Here is a 26,803-nt window from a genome sequence, read left to right on the forward strand (position 1 = left end):
AAAGTCAAACCGAGAGCCAGATGAATGTGGCATCGGTATATCTATATAACTTTCTATATATCTATTTGTCGCGCACCAACGAAGTCAAGTCTTCGAACTCAAAACAGACACTGACAAAACTCAGAAAGTCCAGACTCGCAGAGACTATACAAACTGAAATTCTCCGCAGCCAAATGAAATTGAAAACTTCAACTGAAGGCAAGCGAAATCTGAGCATTCAAAAGCCAATACAATTGTCGGAACAGAAAAAAAATTCCTTAGAATCGAAAATAACACTTTATTAGAAACAACATTTTATTCAGTAAACGAAAGAAGAGAGCCGCTAAATTACTTCATGTTGTACAACCAATCGAGTTTCCGCTTTAATTTCCCAAAATCAGGAAAAAACGTGGCATTTTTTATAGGGGTGTTAATTTAAATCATGCCTTTTTCGCCGAGGTTAAAGTGTACTCTGCTTTTATTAATGGCTCCTTTTCATGGCAAAAGCGAAAAGTAATTATTGTTTATGCGCATTTTGTTCCCAAACATAATTTTCTTTTATGTTTTTTGCGTAGGTTTGGATAAATGTACTTTGCGGATAAGGGTTGTCAAGAGCCACAAAATAAAAGCGTAGGTTGGGACTGGAATTTGTTTTTGATTTAACACTTTATTCACAAGGTCATGAAACTTTGAGTTTTATGTATATTTAAAATGCTTTAAATTTAATTAAAGCTTAACTTAACTTAATGTACACGTGTACATCCAATTTGTTTTGTAAATAATTAAAAAAAGAAATTTTTGGAGACCATGTAAGAGTTGCGCACTCTCTACAACAAAAAAAAACATGAAAACCATGCAGGACATACCTATAATATCGTCTTTGAAAAACTGTTTGATGTCTAAGGGAAATATAATATTTTATTAATCCTAATCTTTATTTAAAGCTTCGAATTTCTGCTATTTATAAATCCGCCTGGCCTCTTCATCGAAATAATAATACACTTTTGTCATGGTATTAAAATGTTTATGCCCGGCAGTAGCAGCAGCAAAATAATAAATATCCCAGCAGCGTAAACCTTTTTTTGGTAACCAGAGAATAATAAAAGAGGAGAATAAATAAATAAATAAAATGTTGGCAATTATTTAGGCTTTTAACATGTCAGCCACGTGGCAGCCACAAAACGGAAACGGAAGCAGTGTGGCCCACACACATACACAGAGACCCACTCACTCACACAAATGAAGAGCGAATTGAATTTTGATTTGGGTTTCGGGCCAAGAATAAACGTTACATATGTTTCGAATGAGAAATGTGCGAGGAGAGGAAATGTGATCGGATCGAAAAATGTATTTAATTGGAAAAATCCATTTATAAATTTAAATGTAATGAGTTCAAATTCAACCGAAAATAGAAAGGGTCTTTCCTGGTAGCCAGATGTCTAGATAAATCCAATCAAGTCAAAGTCAATTGCACAGCTCAATCGTTTGCTATTTGTTTAGGCATTCAATTATCCAGGCAAACAATCAATCCCCTACCATTAACTGTATAACTAATTTGCCAAATTTAACAAAAGCCAAGAGACGGCGACAGCGACTGAGCAAACAAAGTTAATTACAATAATGAAGCTAATTTAGACCAAAAAAGGCAAAAAGGAAAACCACAACTTAGGCCAAGAATATCGGCAGAGGAATTTGTCGCAGGTGGAGTGAGGGGTTGACTCGAGATAAAACTTATCTCAATCTGAGACGCATTTTTCAGCGTGGTCTGCCCTTTGTCAACTTGCCTTTGCGGTTTTTCGCCACCCCTCCTGAGGTCAACTGAAAATACTTTTCGGCTTTTATAATTTATAGCCCGGTTGGGCAAACCAGCTCCCCCATTTTTTCCCAAAGCCTGCCTTCCACTTTATATTTAATTAGTGCGTGCGGTTCAACCTCTTTCGGTGCGTGAGAACTCGCGAAAAAGTTATTAACTGCCACTAATTATACATTTTTCAAGTGATACGTATTTATATTCATGCACTTTCCTTTTATATATGTACTTTCTTCGCCGACGGTCCTGGGTCCTTGCCATAAAAAGCTTTCCTGGTAATTAATGCTACATTTTTCTTCTCGTTTCGTTTTGGTACGCGACTCTTTGGCGCTCTCGTCTTAATTACACTGGATTATAAATATTAAAAACGGAAGCAGTCCACAGTAATCAGGACATCGAGCAGCAGCTAAAGGAAGTGGCAGCCATTTTGTGCTGCACAGTGAGAGAGAATTTAAGAAATGGCTGCCTAATGAGTTTAAAGAAGGGGTTAAAACAAATAATGTCGGATATCAGGTTGAAATAATCAAAAAACGAAGCAGAACAGAGAAAAGGGGGTCGCAAAGAAAGCTGCATCTTTTAGAGCAAACAATTAGTTGGTAATTAAAAGAAGTGTAGTGTGTGTAGGAATGAAAGAGGATTATTAGGATTACGTATGTTCCTGCTCTAAACAACATGTTTAAGTAACTAGGAGTTGTGTAGCTTTTGAACTCTAAAAAAAATCACATTTGGTACAATATATAAAGGGCTTTTAAAATTCACCACCTGATAATATTTTACGGCCTGTAAATAATGTTAATAAATAATTTGTTTGGAAGTCAAAAAAAACTTCTTTAAACTCTCATATTGTTCCCTTTGTGAATATAAAAAATATGTAATATTTCTAAATTGCAAAAATATGGAAGCAGCTGTTTATGTCAGGCTGCTGAAAACATCAAAATCTCTTTTTGCCAAGAACAATTTCAATCTACAAAACCAAAAGGAGCTGAAAACCATTTGGCAACAGATGTAGACAGCTCACATAGGGCTGAAAAGTTTACACCCTTCAAGTATCTAACAAAATAAAAAACATCAGTTATGTTGAGCATTAAAATCATGTCTAAAAATAACGAGATATAAGAAGTCGGTATGCTGCGCCTCAGTTAGTGGTGAACAATGCGGCCTATACGCAATATTGAGTAGTGCCCAAGGCATACTTTCAAGCCGTTTTCACCACTCAACTCGGACAGATGATGGCGATGATAATGCAAACAGAAATATGACAAAAAAAACTATGGAATTCTCTTCTACTTGAGACCAGGTATGGCCGAGGAACTTGACATATGCCAAGGCAAGCAAGGCAGTTGAGCAAAAATAAGTGGAGGTGGAATTCCAACAGGGAGGGAATTTCAGCCATGCCCACCACTTCACACAAAGCTGACTCAACTTTGACATTTCACTCTCTCGGACTGCCTCGAATTTTCCCTGCCTCTTTTTCGCATTTTCCCCCGTGCACCCACGGCCATTTCCCTGGCAAACACAATGGAATGTCCACGGCATGTGGCAGTCAGATGTGTGGGCGTGGCGTTCAACTTGTTTTTGCCGCAAAATGATTTATGACAATGCATTGAAAAGTTCTAGGCTGTCAACAAGGGAGGGGAAATGTCAATAAGGGAGCAGAGTTACTCCAGAGGCGAAAAAATTCTGGGTAGCAGGGTCCTAGAAGCACAAATGTACACAGAAAAAAATACATAAACATTTTAAATAATTTTAGAGTTCGGAAATAATACCAAATCTTGTAAAACTTCTTACGAACATATTGATATGACAGCCTGTCCATTTTTTTCTCATTAAATGTATTGTTAAAATAAAAAATAATCGATTTGTTTATTGAAACATTTTTAAAATTTTGTACAAATAAATGCACTTAGATAAAAATAATTTTTCAATCATTTTAAAATTGTTACCACAAAACATATTATATTTTGTTGTCTGGTAAATAATAATGATCCACTTAAAGTCAAATGACAACCAAATCAAATAATTAATAAATACTTCAGTCACTTTTTCTGAGCTACCCATTTTTATCTGATTTTCAATTTACACCTAGAATTGTTTAATGCCCTGACTGAAGAAGCAAACTGTCAGGGAAGCTGGCAGCCAAATGCCAATAAGTTGTCATGTTCCGACGACAGCTGCAGCATCTCGCACATCCTGCCACATCCTGCCGCATCCACCCACAATATCCCTTCTGCCCGGCGCCACTTACACGTTCGCCGAGAATGGCCAAAGACTACGGGCTTCGTATTTCGGGCCACATTTACACACATTATTCAGGAATGCGGGGAACGGATAGGCGGGTGGAAGTTTTGGGTGGCAAGGGGATGATGTCCCGACGCCTGAGCACGTCCCTCATATGCCACAAGACGCTGCACACGCTGACACATTAATGTCCGCAGCGAAACACCCAGACGCACCTGTCCTGAAACACCTTCACTCGCCGCAGCGAAACACCCCCAAAACTATCCCACCATTTTCCGCAGCCATAGCTGCCATTGTCGTATTTGTCTTATGAACTGTCAAACTGACATTCATTGACGCCTGACATGTAATAAACGAAACGAAATGAAATGGTGGAGATGGCGTGGGTTAAACAAGGATGAGGGGCAGCCACCTTCTCACCGGAAATATCATTTTTCAAACCATTTTATGATTGTCCAGGTCTCATAAATACTTGCTTCATGATTTAATTTATTAAGGAAGCTAATTCAATTTTAGACCACGAAAAAGTTGTTCGTATTTGTTTCCAATCAATGTGGATGTTAACTTGTTTAATTCAATTAGTTTAAAATTTAAGCGGTGAGCAATTATTATAAAGGATAAATTAATGGATAACAGGTTTTAATGAATGAGTTTTGAGTAAAACATTTACTTATTGGTTATTTTTAAGTCAGTAAATAGGAATTGTTTTAATTTAATTTCCTAAAAGAAATATCCATTTAAAAAATTCACTAACGCTGTATTTTATTATTAGGAAACGCAGTTATGTAGGTATTAAATAAAATTATGGCTTGAACACATATAATGAAATGGCTCCAATTTGAAGTAATTGTGAAATACAACTCAATCAGCGGGAGTGAAATTCCATTAGCGAAAGCATTCAAAATTCCAAGAATTTTCCTAGCATCCACAGAAAACCGCCAAAACTCACAAAGCATTTGGTAACATTTACGGATGGAGGGCAGGCGAAATTTGGATCAAGAGGCTGAGATGGGGAAAGTCGGATAACAAATTCAGGTAGATGGCCATGGCAAACGTCGGGGCGAATTTTTGCACAATGCAAACATAATGAGTTTGGGGAAATGCAAATAATTCGCAATGGATATCATTATTGAGCGCTGAACCAGACGACAGCCAGAGCGGTTAGAAAACTGGCAAGGAGGAAAGTTTTTGGCTCCAGTCCACAGTGGTCATCATGGTGGCTCATGCACAGGAGGAATTGAAGCTTATCCTGTTCACTTCGGCTGCACTGCCAAGACTTTTCCCCACGGGCTTCGGTGCAACACCGAAAATGGAAAATGGAAAGAAAATGTTTATGCTATGCGCAATACACAGAAATATGTTGCTGTGATGCATTTTATTATTATATAAAATTTTAATTATGCTGAGGAGGGAATAAATTAAACATTCTCACCTACGAAATGTTCTAATAAATTTATTTTCTTTAGAAAAGCAGTTAAAGTTTTAGAGAAATATATTTTTTTTAATATTCCACAAATAAACTTTTATAAATTTGTTTATAGAAAATAATAACATAACTAGCTTAAGTTCTAGATAATCTAGATAATATTCTAATCTTTTTAGATTTAAAGCTTAAAAATGTTGTAGATTTACGTAAACAGTAATATATTATAATAAGTCGAAATTTATATATTTTTCTCTCGGTGTAATCATAGGCAGTAATGGGCGGAGCAGCGAGTTGAGTGGGTGAGAACCATGCGATAATCGTTAAGCGATTTCGCTTCCGTTTTCGTTTGTTTAATGAAGTGTTTAAAATTTACGATTCGAGCTAAATTTATTGCACTCCGAATAGATATCGAAGGGCAGTCCGTCCGTCTGGGGGGCAAGGCAACCCCCAGCTCTAAAAATGAAAAATCTCAGAGGGGAGGACGAGAAAATAAAGAAAGGAATCCGCTTTGATGGCTGCTCGGGGAATCAATCTCACATGTACCCCAAAGGGGTGTGGGTGGAAATGGAATCCTTGCTGATTGGATGACACGAAATAAAAACGTTGCACACAACAAAATTGTTAATAGCACTGCTCTTTCTCCCTCTATATACATATGTATGTTTATATATTTATATATATATGTTTTACCCCAAAAACCTCCCGTTTGCTAAGCCAATTACGTGGATACCACACGGAGGCAGGAACAGCAGAAAGCAAAAACAAAAGGACAATAAAGGTCTCGCTCGTAAATGCCATCAAAGCAGCTTAGCTAAGCAGAGTGACTCCGACGAGGTTCAACTGATGATGCTGATGCCTCCGTTTCGTTACGTATACGCCGCGCTGGTTTTCAATAAACCGCACGGCAAAAATAGCAGCGGAAAATAAACCAAACTTGATGGCAGCACAAATTCTTTGCATACTTTTGCGGGCCCACTCAAGTGGCAAGCCACAGCAACAAACGACAACAACAAACTAACAACGAACAACGAACGACAGCACTTGATGAGCTTTCCAATTACATTTAGCTGTTGCCTGTTAACTGTGTCTTCTGTTGGCCGGATAAGGAATTAACTGCCGGCCTCGTAAAAGCCAAAAACAAAAATGGCTCTCAACTGATTTCCACTGCTGACTTGGCGTGTGCACAATAAAAATTATCATAAGTTTGCCATCCCATGTGAGTGCCCACTGACTCCGATCACTGCAAACGCAATTTGTGTAATGAAAGTCGAGGGCTTTTCCGTTGTGGTCTCGTCTGAGCTCTTAGACCAGATCAAATCTGCCAGAAGGTGAGTCAATTGATGAAAGGAGTGGCTAATGAAAGGTTAGTTAAGTGCACGAATAAGTGATTCGTATGGATAAAAGCGTTTCCGTTTGCACAGCCAGAATGTGTAGTGCAGATAATTTAAGTGACTTTCTTAGCATTTAATAGTTGAAAAATATCGGCTTGCAACATGTGCAAGTATAAATTTCGAAAGATTTTATAATAAATCTATCGTAAGTTTGGCCTTTGGACTAAAAGAATACGTCTATAAAAATATTTTAAATTTTAGTTGTACATTATTCGTTTCATAGTTTTTTGGCACAAATTTGGTTTAAAGCAATAAAAGGGACCATAAATTAATAACTAATTTTAAATTTAATATTTACAATAAGGCGGCCGTTTTTAGTTTTTAACCTAGTTGCCAGATGTCAACATTTGAGAAACCTTTTTCATTATTAGTTGTCAGCATCAGGCAAACGGACGATTGGATCTCGTAAAATTATTTGTTATAGAATAGTCATTTTTTTCTTTTCGAAATTTTTAAAATGTCCAATCACATGAAAGCAGGAGCATGCTGCCCTCCAAGATGTCCAACTACCTGTCCACCTGCCTGCCCGCCCTGTGATCCACCGTAAGTATAGATATCCCCCATTATATATACTGCTGTTCAAATCCCTATTAAGTCTGGTGCGATTGAAAAAACTGTGGCCGGAGCCCTACAATCCTTGCTCCTTCAAGAATTGCCTTATCTTCGGTGGACACGACGAGCCCTATGTCCAGCCATTCGATCCGAAAGCCTGTGCGCGAATGCGTCGTAATGACATCGACAGATCATTGGGCTATCCCATAGGTGTAGTATTCGGTACAGTGATTGTTAAGGGGGGAATTCCGAATCAGGAAAGCGTTCGGTTTGCTGGAAATCTAAAGGGATTCGCTCACTCATACTACACCCGTCGCGATGAGTGGAGCCCGGAGACAATTGATATGTTAGTGAACGAGGCTCAGGTGTTGTTCAACGATTCCGAAAATATGGATCCTCCGAATATGGTAGAATCTCCGGATATTTATGACGAAAATGAGCAAAGGGTGACGCGTCACTTTATGATCAACGAAATTGAGTTTGCCTTGGAATTGGAGGCTCCCTTCGAGATCTACGGTTACCCCAACATAATACAAAATCTTCGCAGGATCTTGAGAGCCTTCTTCAAAAAGGCAAAATATGGGATTTTCTTCACCCCCAACTGGTATCTCCTAATTTGGAAGGAGAAGGGTGTGTGGATGGTGTTGGATCTAAATGGCAGGGACAAAAACACCATGCGACCAAATTATGAGGAGGGTTACCCCTTGCTATTGGGCCTCAAGTCGTTTGACAATGTCATTTGGCTGATCAAGAAGGAGAGTGATCTAGAGAAGACAAGTAGATTTACGATTAGGGAGATCCTCGTGGTTCGAATGGCCACTCCTGGGAGCACGGGTCAGAGTTGGGAGCGAGAGCATGGGATGCGAATGAGCCAGTTTGATGTGATAGCCTCGGATTATGCCTATGTCAAGTCTAATCTTCACCTCACTCTGAACTCGAAGGATGCCCTTAGGAATCGTAGTGCTTTGCCAGTAGCTGTGGCCACTGCCCTGGCCTCCAAAATCGATCATCCAGCCACCTGGGACATGAAGATGTACGACAAGGTTATGTGTTATGGCGTAAATATGTGCAAAAACTGCTGGGAACCGTGCGTTGACCCCAGTCTACCCATGGATCTTGATGATTTTCCCCGACAGATTCGCATGGGCCAGTTTGTGGCCGAGATTATGCTCACCCCAAATGTCTACGAGGGCTGGTGGAAGTGCGTGCCGATGTACAAGTTCAACGACTTTCATCTAATGATCGAAAAGGCCCTCGATAACAATGATTATGTGATCTTTCAGATCAACAATCAGATGTACTCGCTGTGGAAGAAGTCGGATTTCATCTATCTCATGGATCCGTATCGCCACAACATTGTGGGTCGTATTTTGGAGGAGGGTGAAGATCCCAAGAGTGCCACGGTCAGGATGTTTGGTAATATTGATCGTCTGCTGAGCGTCTTTCATCAAATTTTACTGGAATCGAACCGATCGGCCATGTTCCATATACATACACTAAAAATAAGAAACATTACGGAGTGCCCTCCTGGCACGGCTCCTGCCTTGCTTCCACCCGATGAGGATGTGGAGGTTAGATCCCTTAATGAGAACATTCGCTTCGATGAAAACTACGACAAGTGTCTGCAAGAACTGGGCGAGATTAGTGACTTCGAGGAGGATCTGGTCTCGGAGATCGAGCCAATTGTGGAGGTCAGCTCGTCGGAAGAGATGGTCGAAGAGGAGGAGGGCGGTGGAGGCGGAGAAGTCGAAGGTGGCGAGGGAGAAGACGATGACTAGCTCCAAGAAGACTCCCATATTTTTTATGCAATTTTGTACTCCAAGCAATAGATTGGGTCACTTGATTTACGATTTGAATATTTCATTCATTGAAATATGAAAAATTAAATTTTAAAATATACAAATTATAAGTTAAACTATGAAAGAGCTTTCGATGTATTATATTAGATTATTATGATAGCTTTTCAATTTTGAAAATAGTTGCAAACATAAAATTCTGTATCTTATTTTAGTGCTGAATAGTAGTGATTCAGCAGCATCAATTTGCCATTTACAGCTTTTCTATATCCATATCTCTACATGTTATACATCCTTCAGGATTTTCCTTCTTTTTTTAACAAGCACGACAAGAGGAAAATATGTGTGAGGAAAACAGAGGGACGTGAGTTGGTTTGAGGAAGCGCGTAAAACATTTTGAATTAAATGTCACGTTGTCGTTGTGTAAAGTCGCTTGTTCAGCGACACAACGACAACAAGAGGATCTGGCTAAAATAGTCGTAGGACGTCGCTCCTTGAAGCGGTGGCCTCTCTATGTTATTGCCACCTCTCGACAAGCGATGGGTGTTTGGATGGGCGTGGCCCGTGTGTGTCATTAAAAACAGCACACGGAACAAAAAAAAAAAAAATCGCTACGGGAAGCTGATGCCGGCGGCCCGCTGAGGAGCCTTACCATTTTCCCATTTTCCTCGGAAAAAATAAAACAGAACACACACACTCTCGGGCATCAGTCACTTAGACAGCAGGTTACCTGTGCCACCAACAGCACTCTTTCTCTCACCTGTGCTTATTTGCATGGTTGACAACATTGTTGTTGCACCCGGAGACATTGCTGTCTTTATTTTCGTTCGAGCGCTGGATTCTCAACCAGCGACATTTCACAAAAGTCGACAGCGCGAAATTAATGGAAATTTAAAAATTGCATTTTTCGACATCAGCGCGAGGGACAAACGAAGGTAAGGGGTTGACACTGTGGTTTTGCCTGTCGCTGAGAGATAATAGAGACGACAGGTTGAGTTAAATGGTTTTCAAATTTCAGTTCAAGGCTTAAAGTACCACATTTGAATGCGATTGTTCTCCGGCTTAATTTCTTGCGTTTACCTTGAAGCATTAATCGTAATTAAAAAGTTTGAATTTTCGGCTTACCTGCAACGAAAAATAGGGAAGAAACAAAAGTGAGTTTTTTTTATTATGCATACTTAATATATTTATTATAATAAATTGCATTCACTCAAATACAATTAAAATTTCATCAACTGAACAATCAAAGTGCACAAAAAATGAGCTCTCCTTTAGGGGTGGTTTGAATTTTTTCGCTGTTTGCTGATTGCATTAATTTTTAATTTTGCGTGTAAATATCGACGCCACCATCGCCGCTCAGCAGCAAATTGTTGGCGCAATTAATTTGTAGTTTTACGTGTGCCACGCCCCCTGCTCAACTGCGGTAATTAAACTGCGTCTGCCACGCCTCTGCCGCCCACACGGCGTCATGTGTCAGCGACAGCAGAACAAACGAACTATGCAAAACAAAATGAAACCTAGAAAGAAACAAACAAAACAAAACACAAAGTATGGCACTGGACACAGGACATTGTGGGGCTTGTCGCAATTTTCCTGCTAAGTGCACATGATAAATTAATGATTGAAGGCTCATGTGTGTGTGTGTGTGCTCGAGCCGGCAAGTCGAAGGGCGACGGCGTCTATGACAAAGTGATTAATTGTCAGACTGCGCCAAAAAAGGGGCGGCGAGAATCAGGAGGGTGTTGTAACTAGAGTAGGCATATATAGTATATCCATCGACCTACCACAGGTAATTTGTGCACTTTTTGACGTGGCTGGTCCCAAGAAACCCGGCCATGTAAATAAATCTAGGGCTTAACACTCACCTTTGCCTGTTAAGTGGTTCGTCGTGTGAATTACCCCTCTTTCATGCCCCCTTTTTGGCTGCCACAAAGTCAAAGCAGGCGTCGTTGAGCCCAGATATGAGAAATTCTGACTAATTGATTGGGCTACTTTTGTGCCCCGCAAGTGAGGTCGAAAGCATGAAGCTCAATATCGAAGGCGTTTCAGGGTTTTACTGGGCTTCAAATGAAAAAAAAAAAATTAACAGCTCTTTAAGGTAAAATAAAATAAATTCAGTTATGTAAAGAAATTTAGGAAAAACAGTACGTATACGCAGTGTCGCAGTAATAAATAGTTAAAAGGAAATTACTACAAAATATATTTAGGATTTGCATGGGCTGTAGGCTTTATAAAAAAGTCTAGCAAATTAATTATATGAAATATAAAATTGCTTTTTTTTGCACAACATATATCTGGAAGTGTACGCTTACAAAAATGCAAAAAAAAAGTTCAAATGGTTATTAGTGCAAATTTATCTTTCTCTTTAAATAAAAATAGACAATTTGTAAATTTTAGTTTAACCCAAAAACCAGGACCACAGATAATGTAAAAATAAATTTACATTAACTGACAACGACAGTAACTAAGTGTAAACAAAAGCTTCATGCGGTCAACTGCAAAAACTTTGACAGCAAACAACAAGAGCAGACATGGAAGCAGAAAAAAGCCACAAACTTTGCAATTCTCCATCCAAATCAAAACACAGCGGGACAAGTTTTAGGCCAACCTAACACAAGGGCGTTAGAACAAAATAATGCTTTATTTCTTTGCAATTGCCAAACCCAGCCACAAGATTTATTAAAAAATGTTTATTTCTTCCATTAAATTTAAAAGCTTTAATACGTATGTTTTAAAAACACATCCAAGCGTATTAAAGTAGCATACCAAATACAAATGATTAAATCCATTCATATATATATTATCGACCTGAAACAAGTGAAAACAATAGCGTCATGCTCCATTAAATACCATGGTGCCTGAGGCAAAAATGCGTTTTAAATAAATTGCATTCTTATGCAATAATTCTTGTTTGTTTTAATTTAAAGCTGTTTTTTTTCGGTTCTATTAAAGTGCTTGAAGGGGAAAAATATCAAAAATGCAGCTAATATGCAACTATTAGCTTAAACCTGCACGCGGGAATAAAACAAATATCCCAAAGAGTTCCCAAGATAAAACAAAACATGGAGGAGACTAAAAAAAAGGGAGAAAAACCAAGCAGGAATAATAACGAGCTTTATGAGAAGGGATTTGCATATATGCATGTGTGTTTGGTGTTTGCATGTGGGAGAAAATAGCCACCACAACAACTGCAATTGCAGCTAAAAGAAAAACTCTGTTTCTCTTTTTTTTTTTAGCCACCACTGGCAACAATAACAAGGTACCGTCAGACGATTGTCCTTTGGGCATGGGCATCATCCTTCCGAGTCCTTTGGCATGTTGGCTGTGTAGAACTCTGCCGCAAAAAAGCATTTCCACAATCCACTGTCCCTGCACAGTTAACGGTATTTGCATGTAATTAAATTTTCCACTCGGCAACTGCAAACTGCAGCTGCTTTCTCCTATTTGCACAGGACTGTAAAAAGTGGAGGTCGGTTTGGTGGGAGGATGTAGGTGATTCTATGCCCCCATGCAATGATTTTTTCATCTTTTTTTTTTTTTGATTATAAGGTTACCTCATCTTGTTGGCCAGAAGTTCTGCCGTTAAGTTTGTAATGGCCACAAAGTGATGCCAAATGTCTACGGACCAGAAAATCGAAAAATGACATGGAAAATGCTAATGTGTAAATGGCCTTGAAAAACAGTTTTCACAACTGCATATGGCGAAAACTAAAGACTTAATGGAGGTTATTTGTATAACAATTAAGACACATAATACATAATAACTATTTCAAGCGTACATGCCTCATTTTAATTAAATATTACTAATTAAAGAAATTTAATAAAATGTTATTAATTTATTTTAGAAGTTGTCAGCTGTATTACATAACTCTTTTTCTGATTTTTATCCTCGGTTTATGTGAGCTCATTGCCAGTGACGCATTTCCCACTGACCTTTGACATTCAATCGTGTAAAATACAATTTTCAATTATCGAAAGATCTCTGAAATTTCCCAACCTCCCCACCAACAAATGCAAATCAATTTCCCGGCAAGGAGCCAGGCAATCAACTCGGCCAAAGAGAGCGTCCGAAACAATGCCGGCAAAAACAGCCAATAAAAATAAGCCAAAAATATAAACAACAATCGGCAGAGGCAACCGCAAAAGCAAAAACATTCCACATGCGAGCGAATTAACAAAGGGGGCGTGGCAAGGGTCAGGAGCTAGATTAAGCACAGTAAACATTTGGCCATTTTGGCGAATGAACTTTTTATGAGGCCGAGCCAAAAAGGAGCAGTGCGGCAGAAGCCAGCTGAAAGCTAATCCCAGCTAAACAATTTTCTTGGCCACACCAATTTAATGCTGCTGGCTCAGCGGTGGGCGGGATAAAACGGAATGAGCTGAATCGAATTCAATTCCGACAAAACACTCGATATAAAGCAACAATTTCTATTAAACCAAATTGTTGCAAGCGCATAACAAAAGTCAAGGAGAAGGAAAACAATGGGGCAAATTATTGGTGGCAGACGAAGGGTAAATACCCTTGTTGTTCTTAAGGAAAAATCACAGGGAAAGATGCCAAAAATGGCAGATGGGTATCAGAAAAACAACAAAATAAATAGTATGAAATAAATTGATTTCAATTCCATGTTAGTATTTTTTGTAAAAAAAAAATTAAATGTAGTCCAAGGAAGACATGTATAACTGTATAAAATTATCGCAAATCATAAAAATTAAAGGAACATATATATTCTCCTATCCACTGAATTAATCAAAGTAAACTAAAAAAAAAGTAACTTACATTTCTTTGTAACTTAGTACAAAGTCTTTTTTTTAAAGATTATAAAAAAAACGAGCAACAACGTAGTTCTCTAAATTTTTTTATTAAATCCTAACCAAATCGGTGATTGGCAGCTTGCTCCTTACCGAGACAGACAAATAAATGTACTGAGGGACAGAACGCACTTAATGAATAAGGTGTAGAAAGAAAAGTAAACAGATACTTAACCTCTAGCGAAAGAAAGGCTGCAAAAAAAATAAAAATCAACAGAAGTGAGATTAGGGGTGTATGAATATGTATAAAACGGCACAGTAAAGCCAAATGAATAAAAGGAAAATGTAAGCAAATAATAAAAGGAAAACAACTAATCGCTTTTCTTTCCCCTCCAGCAGTCGGAAAACCCCAAAGACCAACCTCGGAATCCACTTCGACATAGACCTAAAGGTGTGTATTTACCTATATATGCGGTGTGCGTATATGTTCACCAAAATGAGGGTGTCTGTGTGGGGTTTTCAACATATAATTAAGTGTCTGGCAAAGCGCAGCAAAGTCACGTAATTCTATTTAAGATTATTTAATAAAAAGCACACGACGAGCACAGTTAATTAAAATTTTCTCTTGGCTTTCATTTGCATTTCGCTCGTTCTCATTCACTCAAAGCGTGTTACGCGGCGTATGAGTAATGTCCAAAAATTTACTATGGTTAGCTTTGTGTTTAGCCGCAAACTGAGTTTAATTAAATATGTCTTTGTTTCTAAGTGGATTAAAAATGTTATAAAACATGAATCATTTATACACAACTTATCTGCATATCTTTTAGATAAGGAATATAAACACAATAATTGGCCTAAATAAATAAAATGCAATTCTTTCTCCATGTCAACAATTAAGAAAATTAAATTTCATTCTTAAAATTTTTGGTGGTTGAATATTTCAAAAGCTTCATATTAGTTTATTATTTTACTGATTTATTTCGCCTGAATTAAATCAATTTTCTTTTTTATATTGAGTCCATATATCAAATGAACCTCTAATCCAGAACGGAACTCCGAAATTGTATTGAAAAACGTTGTATAATAACATTCGCATTCGTATCAATGTCACATCTTGTTTGATTTATGCTTGCATAAAATGTTAAATATAATTTCTTTATGCCCATTTCCTGGCGGGCAATTACACAAAGCAAAAAAGCCCAAAACAAATGAAAAATATGCAAATTTTAAAAAGCTCACATATAAAGGTAGATAGGGCTAACCAAAATACGTTTTTCTTTTTGTTTCACCGCAAAATGGCAAATGGCAATTTATGTGCATAAATGTGTGTGCATAAAAAATTGCCACACAAATTTTAATGATGTTCGCAGAAATATTAATGTAAAAATTTTCCGAAAAAGGGCAAACAAAAATGAATAAATTTCCACAATGTAAAAAACATTGTAAATATTTTATAAACAAAGAGAATTTTTTCGCATATTGATAAAAGATTTCCAAATAATTACTGCCGCTAACCAATTTTGGGCTTAAAACAAAACTGAATATAATGGGCAAATATTTTAATTAATTCTAATGGTAGAGAAAAAGTGTGAAATTCTCACATGCATGCAAATGGCAAAGTAAAGGGCGTGGCAGACATTTCAAGAATGTCAATGCTAGACGTTGTTGAAGCCAAAACAATGCCAAATGGGACAACAAGTCAGGCCAAGTCAACCGACAAGCGGACAAGTTGGCCAAAAACTTGACCAACTTGGAAAAGCGTTAGTGGCAGGGGGCGGGACCAAATCGTCTGTAACAACCAGCAGTAAGTTTGAATCCATCAAGGTAACTAGCAAGCCCCTCATCTCCGCCTCTCCGTCCCTCCATCATCCGTCTCCCACTCTGTTTGATTGGTTTATGTTTGATTGCCAATTTCTAAAAATAAAACAAAATTCTCTATAATACAAAAAGTATTTTGTGTGTATTGGTCTGTTTGCCACTTGATTGCGGTTTTAGACTTTTCCACTTGTTAAGTCTCATTCCGCAGACGAGTTTTGCTTGGCGAGTCGAGTCGAGTCGAGTGGAGTGGATATAGCGGCTGACGTTCGCGTTGCAGTTTGCCGACCGTCGGCCTCTGCGCCTCTTCAGGCTTTAATTTAGAACGCTGAGCATTGAACGCGGCCCGAGAGTTGCAAGTGGCACATTCAGCACGCAGCCAGAAAACTGCAAAAGGTGTCGATTGGGTAGTACCCTATGGAGTATACCAAAATACCTTAATTTACCACAGAAATATCCTAGCTAAAACCAGAAAAGGGTTTGAACAATTTCAAAGCTTATACTTTTCCCCAATATTACACAAATTAAAATAACACGGGCTTACAAACTTAAGTCGACAAAATATGAGATATGAAATTCTTTGAAATTGCTATTTAGATATTTTCTTGCTAAAATAAATTAATATGTTCTATTTTATTTCCAAATTGTTTGGTGTGAATTTAATGTCTCTTTGCTTTAGAACATAAATGATGTCTTTTATAGCATTTTAGGGTCGGAATAATGAATGAGGGTATAAAGAAATGTTGCCTAGTAATTTTTGGAACTCATATACCCCTATAAACCACTGTGAGGCATACAAAGAAAGGAAAGATAGACAGAGACATGGCAGATAGACAGAGACAGAGGCAGTATGGGTGCAGGTTTCCAGGGGGTTTCTAAAGGGGAGGCCCCAAAGAAAAGGGGTGGGGGGAGGGCAAAGAAAGACGGTGCAGGCAATGAGCGTATAAAACAAATTGCATACCGCTGCAGAGGAACCTCTCAGTAACAGAGACAACAAGAGCAACAAAAACAACCTGCAATAAAATAAATGAAAATGCGCTTGGAAAAAGCATTTCAAGTGCATTTGAGGGGGAAAATCAAAGGGGAGAGGTAGAGTAGGGGAAAGCGACGCATTAAAGCACGGCCAGACTGAAAACTCAGGCCCCAGACACAGACGGTTGTCTATTTAAACAGTCTGCAAGTGGTGGGTGGGCCAAAACCGGGGGGAAGGCTTGCAGGGAGTTGTTGGATGGATAGACTGGGCCTAAAACCAGAATCGACCGACAAGCCAGCGAGGCATGCAATTGTTTTAGGCCTTAAATAACTGTATTTTCCGTTCTGTTCAGTTCAGTTCCGTTTCCCTGGCCATTTTGGGTCGTTTGGCGCTATGTGGGGGGAGGTCTCTATATCCCCTCCCCTAGAGCAAGCGAGATAGGACGAAAGGTAAAGAACGAGAGAGTGCGAGTGCGAGAGATAGAGATAGAGAGGTAAACACTCGGCAAAATTGCACATGCAAAATGTTATGGCATGTAATTGATGTCATTGTATCAGCATGGAATGCATCGAAGACATGGCATATGGATATATAGATACGGACATTGATCGTGCCCGTGATTTATGGTTCGTTAACTTTCACCCGGTCCCGCGGCCGCCCACAAAAGCGAAAATAAAAAGGCATAATAAACATTTACCATGTGGGATAAGGTGACAATGGAATAAGTGGCTCGATGTTCGGTTGGCTGCATGGCGATTATAGCGGAAATTGCTGGGGGTTATTATGGTCATAATTATGATAGACAAAAGGGGTAATCGGAGGATATGTGGATGGTTTCCAAAACCATAAATTTCTGCATCTCTGCGTGGGCACTAGTTTATCTGGGTTTTGTTGGAATAATTTAAAGCAGCAAGTTTAAGGACAACTCAGAATAGTGCTCTATAGTACCCAACATACTAAGTCCTTCCACTTCAGTATTATATAAAAATCCAATCAGTAAAACTCAGTTTTTTTTAAGATATCGATAGATGCAGTTAATGGTAAGCGTGCTAGTATATAACTGAAAAGTGAAGGTCTAACAAAAATAACCATATACAAATTTCATGTCGTGATAAATTTGTAAAGAGCTGTCAAAATTTATGTTACAGTTGTTAAACATAACAACATTTTTACAACCCAATCGGATACCAGTCACTGTTTAATTAGTGTTTGAAATTTAATTTCATAAATGAACATAAACTTTTGTATGTATTTTCATGTTAAAATGCAAATGCACATTAAATTTTCACCCGTGCTAAAATTTTCAATTCCAAATGAAAACTACTTATTAATGCCAAACAAAATTTGGTTAAATTAACTTAAAGAACGTAAAGGAAAATTTGTGTTATAATTATTTTATTAGAAATATTCAAACATATTTTTTTTCTTTAAAATTGTTGACTTTGAAATGCTTATCTATACCATTCCTCTATTTTACCAATTTAACTTGCATATCCCTTTTTCTCATATATTACGATTGCCAGCATTTTTCAAAAACTTTCTTAATTTTAAATGTTCATCTGTTTAAACCTCTGTTCTATTCGATTAGACAAATGGCAAACTTTGTCAAATTGATTCCACATGAATCACGCGTATGGAATGTGAAATCAATTAAATGGAAATCAGCTGCAAAAAAAAAATTGAAAAAGGAGGAGGAGTTGGTCAGAGGGAGAGGTATAGATAGAGAGAGTAGCGATAAAATACCAGACAATGACAATTTCCCGAGAGGGACAGAGGCAGATGCGGACAAAGAAAAGTCCGTGAGCAGGTGCATTGACTGTCGAGCTCTAAACGCATTTTCCTCCCCTCAAAAACCCCTTTGGGCCAAGTCAGCTCGGCGTTAACTGGCTTTGGCTTCGCCGCTGGCTTAGCCATTCCATTCAGAGAACGAGGCGAGGCTAAGCGGATGCATTAGACGATGTTGGATGTTGGACAACGGCAAGCGGAACAACGCCAATAAAAAAATAAAAAAAAAAAAACAGGAAAAAAGCTTTGCAGAAAAGTGAAAATTAAGAGGGGAAGGAGGAGAAAAAACTAGTTACGAACGGGGAGAAATTGGGGGGCAGAACATCTTCCAATGACGCGAAGCAAAGACGTTTCTAACGGTTCAACAACATTGAAGCTGGATTTTGAACCGAGATATAGGAATTCGCTATGAATGCTCTATAGTCTCTATCTCTATCTCTTTCTGGCTCTGTCTTTCTCTGTCACTCTGTTGCTTCACTTTTGCTTGAGCAAGTTCTCTTTGGTCTCTGCCATCTATACCCGCCGCAAAACAAGATTCCCTAACAATGGCCATTAGCAATCTGCAGAATGTTGCAGACTGTTGTATCAACGGCAACAACTTTGTGTTGCTTTATCTGCGATTTTTGCTATTCCTATAGACAAGTCAGTCCATCCAAGCGTATAGGCGACTAAAAGTTGTTGCCGAAGTCATCGAAATTGCAGACGACTAAGGTTTAACGTTGTCAGTGCAACACGGGGCGTATGAGTTTGCTTATTAGCAGGAAAGTAGATAGGGACAGTGGGTTCGATATAATGTAATAGTGAACTTAAAATAAGCAGTAGGATACAGTAAGACAATACCATAAAGGCAATAGCTAGAAAGAGTAGACAAAAGCATAAACGTTTGCAAGTAAAATATGTTAAGATAGAAACAGTAGGGTATGGACTCTAGGATTCGCCACACTTTTCTAGGACTGGCATGTCAATTACACTTGATTACACGCCTTTGCGAATGTTCGATTGCGTTCAAAATGAAAATTCAAAAAATCTTAAAGCAAAATGGCTTAAGTTAAATATTAAAGTACCTAATTTACATTTTGTTTACACATTTTAAAGATAACAACATTCGCTTATATGCCTTCGTTTGTGCATCAGAAATTTTGGAATTATTTTTGCGGTCGTTGCCTTTGTCTACTCATCAGCAGCAGTCTTTTCCATTTCCCTGTGACCAACTTACTTCCAGCATTCGTTAGGCAAAAATTTTCCCAACTTCAGCTAGTTAACTATTTCAACTCCCTGCCACAACTTCCTACCATTTGCGCCAATTTTACACAGAGAAGTGGTTTTTGTAGAGTTTTCAACGTGTAATTTATTTTAATTAACCAACTTGACAAAGACAAACAGCGAAGATGAAGTAAGAGGGAGAAAAAGTCATCAAGGAGAACTAGTAATGAAATTTCATTTATTCATAATTCAATTAAAAATTTAGCAAACAGTAAATTAACAACTTGATTAGCGCAATTCACGAGATTTTTAATGGGATTAGGCAGGCAGAATTTAATTTTAGCCAGAACGCTTTCTCCGCGTACAGTAATTGCCATCAAAATAGAAGCACCCAGAGCAGCAGCAGCGGCAAAAGTGATAAAAGCAAGGGGGTGAGGGGGTAAATCAGCACAAGCAGCAGCAGCGACAGACAAATTATGAAGCAGGCAATAAACTTCCGCTCAAAATTAGCGCAACTTCCTGGCAAGCCCCAAAAAGAGTCCCCAGCTCCCCCTCGCCTCCGCCCCTGGCCACGCCCACAACGCCCTCGCTAAAAAGACGCTGACATGCCAAGGCAGAGAGTAGGCGAATGACGATGACGCTGACAGCGGCGATAATGATGATGGGAGATGGGAAGGGTGGTGGAAATAGAAGGGTGGAGGGGGTGTCGCGTTGGTGTTGGCACGTCCTCAAACTGTTGCAGTGATTCTGCAGTCGGAAAATTGTGATCTCCGTGGTTATTGATTTCGTTTCTAAAATTTTAGTTCTCTAAACGGCAGAAAAAAATATTATTTGCTATATTAAATCCATAAATATTTATTTGGGCTACAGAAATTTCAAATATGAAATACAATTAAATCCCCACGCTACTTTTTCTTAAGGATGTATGACCATACTAATACTTGAGAATAATTTCAATCAACTGGTCTTCAAAAAGAATGAAATGTAACCCAATGTCAAGAAGTTTAAGGGATCACGCATTTAAGAAAAAAATATACAACAAGAGCCAACGAATAATCGCAAAGAACTAAACTCAGTTATTTAGAAAACAGTTTTTCTTATTGTATTCATTGTTCGCAACTTCCTATATCATTTGTCTTATTTTCTTATCGCTTAATAACCTTTTACTTTCGGTTACAAATTTGGCATTCCTTTTCCCAAAATATTTACCTTTGCTTACTTTTACTTTCGTTTTTTATTTGCAGAGCGTTAAGTCAACTTGTTGTTGTTATTTTTGCTGGTATATGTTGTTGGGGAGTGGCCACCAAAAATGTTCTGCTTGCTTTTGGCGTGCTTTCCTTAATTTTTTATTTTGCGAAAAGGTGGCAAGCCTGGCAGACAAGTGCAGACACACACACACAGAATCACACGAAACACAACCGAAACTTTCAAACAAAAGGAAGCTTTTTATTCCTTATTATTTAATCGACAATTTCGATTTCTTTCGATGTAATTACACTATATTTCAAATGTTTAAACGTTAAAGAGAAGCCGGAAAATGGGAAACAGCGGAGCAAAAAGCAACAACACGACGCAAGTACAAACAACTGTGGCGGCTGAAAAAATCGATAAATTTGTCGGAGACGCTGGCGTCGACGCCGACGCTGGCAGAGCAGCAGGGGCGTCGTCAAAGGGGGGTTGTTTGGGCTGAAAGCACTGGTGGGAATGGGAAAGTGTAGAGTATTGAGCCAGACACGCCGGTTACCAGTTGTTATTGCTGCCGTTGTTGTTGTTTCTGAGGCTGCATTAATATCAATGTTCAGAGTTGCTAATGTTCAATTCACCTCTCTATCTCTTCACTGTTGTAAAATTTGTTTTTAACAAATTGTTTTGATATTGCACTGGAAAAAGTTGTGTCTTTTTAGCGCGCCCGTTGAAGTTTGTTGTTGTTGGTTTTTTTTTTATGTTGGCTGCTTTTTGTTTTTTGGGGGATATCTCCAGTTTCGATTCGTTTTCGTCTCGTCGACCCGAGCAACGAAGTTCAACTAATTGCCGAACGTGCCGGGCTCTAGACTCTGAATCTGAAGTCTCTGCCGGCGTCGCAGTCGCTCTCTTGGCAGCGATGCCACCACTGCTGCGGGCGTTGCATATGAGTCGAGACTTAGGCTTTTATTACCCAGTACTCGGGGGTATCAAGGGTATCATGACTCCTATTTTCCAATTAACTGTGTTGTTAAATTAACATTTTAGATCCTTTTTACTTCCACGAATAAAATAGACAAATAATAGTCCAAAAACCAGAATCGAATTAAAGAAGACGAAAAGGAACCTCTGTTCCACTCCAAGCCAGCTTTAAAAATTATTTTAAACAATGCTTCCAAAATATCCACAACAACTTTTTATTTTGCAGTCCCACTGTTATAATATTTCATTAAATATATTATAAATAAATTAAAGATTCATTTATACCTAATTGCTCGATTGTTTTATAAAAATACCATTTAAAATTTTTTTGATTTTGCCAAGCTGCAATTTTTAAAATTTTTTCTTGTTTCGACTGTCCTTAAAGGATATAGGAATATAGAACAACGGGTATATTATAGTCGTTATATTCTTATGTTCCTGTATCTGTCGGATTTTTTTTACTGTTATCGTTTGGCGCTCTCTCGCATGCAACTCCAGTGGAGCCAAAGGTGCAGTGGTACGGGAAATAGTAGCAAAAGGGGGAGGAATGCCAGCAGGTTTTCCTTGGCTAGACAAAAGCAGATGTTGTGCACAGACAAAAATAAATGTTGATAAAAAGCATAAATAATTGAAAATAAATGTATTAAACAAAAAACCAACATATCAAGACTATAAAAAATTGTTAGTTAGAATAAATATATATATAAAAAATTAAATCGACATCTCATCCCATGACAATGTATTTGCTGATTCATGTCTTGATTCATGGGTGACAAAAGTTTGAACCCAATTTAACCGGGTTTCACTACATTTTTGAATAAGGCAGCTCTTATTCTGCCAAAATGATATCCTTTGTGTATTTCAGCAGATATATTTGCCTGTATATCATTACTAATAGATCCTAAAATCTTGAAGATATATTGTTGGTTTTTTTTTCTCAGTGTAAAGTTGACGGGCAAGTTGCACTGCGCTCTTCTGTTTTGTCTGTCTCTTCGGCTGTCCGTCTCTTTCTGTCTGTTTCTTCGGTCTCTTTCTATTGCCGGTTCGTTGCAAATATTTTGCCGGCCGCTCCTCAGTCGCTGCCACTGCCACTGCCGCTGTCTCAGTCGACTTCGACGTCAACTGCAGCTGAGAATGCGTCTGTTATTCTGTGGAGCGTGGCTTTTGTTGTTGCTGCATTTATTATTGTAACTACTGCTGTTAGTCATTTTCTGTTTTGCTCTCAACTTTGTTGTTGTGGAGACGGGACCCAGGAAAATTCAGCAAAGAATATTGTTATATTCTTAGAAGAACCTATTCGGTTTTGTCGTCTTTGAAATTCAACCAAGTTCTATCCGTTAATCTAGTTCGTTTCATGCTAACGTAATTTTTGGCATAATGTGGTCTAATAGATTTTCTATAATTACTTACATATGGGTTATATCTTGTGATCAAGTTAAATGATTTATAAAGTAAGGTAAAAACTGTAAAAAGAATATTAAAAATTTTAAATTTAAGATATCAATATGTAATTTATTAAATTAACCAAATCGTATATGTATTTATTACCACTTTCTTACAATTCTCGTAAGACATTTTATAACACATTAATAAGGAATAAGCAATAAGAAATATGTGTGTTTTTCATTATTACCTTTATATTTCATTTCAAAACGTTTTAAACAACATAAAATAGGTAATATAAATCAACTCCCATAAAATTCGCATTAAAATATAACATCTTTTGCCACATAATTCTTAGTTCATGTAAGCTCCCCATTTTCAAAAGGTGACAACTTTATGATATAATCCCAGCGAAAATTAAGATTATCCCCAAGAAACCCAAACTTCATTTACAACTGAAAGAATCAAATTTTATTGTAGGCAAGACCGAGAAACTTTTTGGCCAGATCGCCAATTATTAACTACTTGCCAAAAGTCACCCTTGTTAAGAAAACCACAATGGCATCCAAAAGTATGCGAACTAAATCGAGAAATGTTTGTTTTGGGGCAATAAAAATCTTGTACAGAGATGGGAAGACTTCCACTCATATCGAGAAAAGTTTCGAGTTCTCCTTTTGGCGAGTTCAAAAGGGAATTTGTCGGCATTTCAAGAGTTGCGGTTTAATTGCAGACCGGAAAAACTTTCTTCGAGATGGTGGCGAAAATTCTGTTGGCAGTTGCAGTCGCAAGTTGCTTGTGTGGCAAGCTTGGTGCATTATTAATTAACCATGAAAATGGCACCAAAAGGAACCAGCTCGCTATCTCCTTCTCAAAAAGATTTTCACATGTCAACAGCAGCAGCCGGCAAAAGGAAATCACTTGGATGCCGACGAGAACTCTCAACTTAAAGCCGCAAACTTTTCCAAAAGTCTTTGCACAACTAACAAAAAAGAAGGCAAAAATTAATGCGCGTGTAAACGAAGGCAAGAAACAAGGGGGATGGTATCTGTCGGTGTCTTATAGGAAAAGCTGAAAAAGTTTGAACAATAGAACTAATGCCAGAGGACAAAAGCTCCAACGAAACTGAAACCAAACAAAAATGTTGCTAACGAGTAGATAAAATAAATACACCATAAAAAACAAACAAGAAATCAGCAGCAAAAACAATAACAATAACAGCAATAAAACGTAATCACCAAAAAATAGGAATGGAAATGGTAGCTTTTGGGGATCCGAAGCTTGAATTCTCTTGCATTGCAACTATTTGTATGGCAGGTATTTGAATTTGGTTTTAGTTTTGAATTTTCTGTCGTTTTGTTTTGCTTTTTAATAAATCTTACTTATTGGGCAACAAAACTTGTTATAGGATTGTGGTCGAATTTAGAAGGATTCGGCTGTGTAAAGTCTTATTGAAATTAATATGTTGCCTTTTTGATATAAAATAATTGAGATCATAACGCGTTTTGTGCATTTTTGCACTCAAGAATTTATAAATAATTATATAAGAACATTTGTTATTTATTAATGGCAAAACCATTTATATAAACATTTGACGATATAATTGGTATAAAATAATTTAGGGATTAAAATCTTTAACTAAGCACGTTGTTAATATAAGGCAATCCAAAAAGGAAACTCAAATGCTTAGTATTACCACTACCCTTTCGGAAAAGTGAAACAAATCCTGGGAATAATCTGCAGTAATACGTCACAGCAGGCAGATCGGTAGCCGTAGAAAGAGAAGGGACAAAGTGACAAAAAGAGACGGAAGCGTGGGAGTTAGGCCAAAGGCAAGCAACTTTTGCAGTTGGCTTTGCCGCTTTTTTCCAAATGCCAGCGAAGGCCGTTCGACTGACAAAAGTACCGTAAAGCAAGCTAAAGGCCCGCAAAGAGCGAGTGAGGAGGCTACAGAGAGTGAGCGAGAGGGGCAGAGTTCCAAGCATCCTCCAATGACCAAAGATGGGTTAGCTTTTTTTTGTCTATATCTTATGGCTAAAACCTGACTGCAAAACATGGCAAAAAGAAACAAAACTAAAACGGAATGTTGCTTGACAAGTCAACAAAGTCACATGGTCGGAGAGGGGGAAAAGTGGGGCAGATAGGTGAGCAGTGGGCGGGGGGTGGAAGGCGCTTTGCTAGAGGAACATCGGAAGACTTAGCCAACCATGGCGAAAGCTTCCCAGTTCTATTCCCTCTCAATGCCTCTTTTGAAAAATCTGGATTTGTCTGTTTGGTAGTTTTTATAGTTGCTGTTCTTCTTTTTCAGTTTAAGTTTTATGATTTTTTTAGGCAATTTGATGGGCCAATCATTCCCAGACAGATGGTAACGATACTTTTCTTAAGTTAGCAGACACTTTGGTCGGTGAGAAAATAAAACCACTTTTTGGGTGTATTACAACAAAGCGGAAAACTTTATTCTTCTGTTATATTGACATTTTGTATATTTTTGTCTTAACTATTTAATTTAAGGGTCTGAGGATTTAATGACTTTTTCCCAAAGCATTATGATTATAAAAGTTTGTAAAAAGATTGAATTCAAGTTCTTATATTGGGGAAAACATATATTTGAGCACTTTAGTTTCACCCTGTGAATGAATTCAAGACTTTATCGGCATGCAAATGTTATGGTCAGTGTGGCAATGTCCGTTTCTACTTTTTCTTTAAAGATTTTTTTTTAAAGAACTTTTTTTTAGTACATAACCTATACATACATCGTGCAAATCACTAAAGTTAGGTGAAATACCAGTAAAGAGCCCCCATTTTAGTTACGCATATGGAGAGGATGCAAAAAACCCCTAAGCATATGCTGAAACTGACGGCCCTTTTTCACTTGGTCTCCAATCCTAAATCTTTGGTATACCCTCGTAACCCCCTGGTAGCACTCTTCGTAAGCCCCTCTGACACCCCCCAACCACCGCTTGACAAGTAGCCTACAGCCAACGAAACGGTGCGTTTTATAAGCTAACCTCCACAAGAGTCCCTACCAACTTTTGCCACCCACTTCCAACCCCACGCCCCCATATAGTGCCATCATCAAGGTTACACACTTACACTGCGATACGCACATATGTGGCCTGTAACACTAACATACACGCACAAGAGGCTTTGTTATTACGTCCGGAGGAGGTCTCGCTTTTTTCCCGTAGAGCTCTTAACCGTCAGCCAGTGGCTTAGTCCGCAGGGAGCCATCCGGAAAGGTGGGAAAATATTCGTGTATCTGACAAAAAAGTTTAACAAAGTTTAGGTGCACAAACTTCAAAATTTCTTATGGCAGCTGGCTTATAAAGTTTGTTAAAAAAAAAATTTTAAAAATCGAGGATAAATGTATAAGGATATTGTTCTTGCCTTTAAAAGGAAGTTAAAGGTACAAATGTCGTTGAAAAACGCAAATTTAAAAAAACATAATATTTTATGAAACCAAATTTAACCTATTATTACTATGATAAATAAATATATTAAAGGCAAGTAAACAAAACGAAGCTGCGATTTATCAATATT

General features: G+C 38.0%; 2 protein-coding genes across 8 annotated transcripts in view; one reads left to right on the plus strand and one right to left on the minus strand.

Annotated features, from left to right (window-relative positions):
• LOC128258561 (protein alan shepard) overlaps positions 1–26,803 on the minus strand; it is a 131,082-nt gene that overhangs the window by 77,649 nt on the left and 26,630 nt on the right. The window contains exons 1-2 of one of the 7 annotated variants that reach the window (XM_052990242.1): positions 21,544–21,714; positions 20,930–21,217 (exon numbers count right to left, since the gene is read on the minus strand). The exons of 4 other annotated variants lie outside the window; for them this stretch is intronic. The gene's annotated coding sequence lies outside the window, so the exon portion shown is untranslated. Of the gene's footprint in view, positions 1–20,929; positions 21,498–21,543; positions 21,715–26,803 lie in introns of those variants that run through there. 2 more of the 7 variants (XM_052990244.1, XM_052990241.1) reach the window with 2 other exon arrangements.
• On the plus strand, positions 7,192–9,319 carry LOC128258564 (uncharacterized). The gene is made up of 2 exons (XM_052990250.1): positions 7,192–7,387; positions 7,440–9,319. Exons 1-2 carry the CDS (start codon positions 7,302–7,304, stop codon positions 9,172–9,174), a joined length of 1,821 nt encoding a protein of 606 aa, XP_052846210.1. The 5' UTR covers positions 7,192–7,301; the 3' UTR covers positions 9,175–9,319.

Source organism: Drosophila gunungcola (genome assembly GCF_025200985.1).
Source record: "Drosophila gunungcola strain Sukarami chromosome 3L unlocalized genomic scaffold, Dgunungcola_SK_2 000003F, whole genome shotgun sequence".
NCBI lineage: Eukaryota > Metazoa > Arthropoda > Insecta > Diptera > Drosophilidae > Drosophila > Drosophila gunungcola.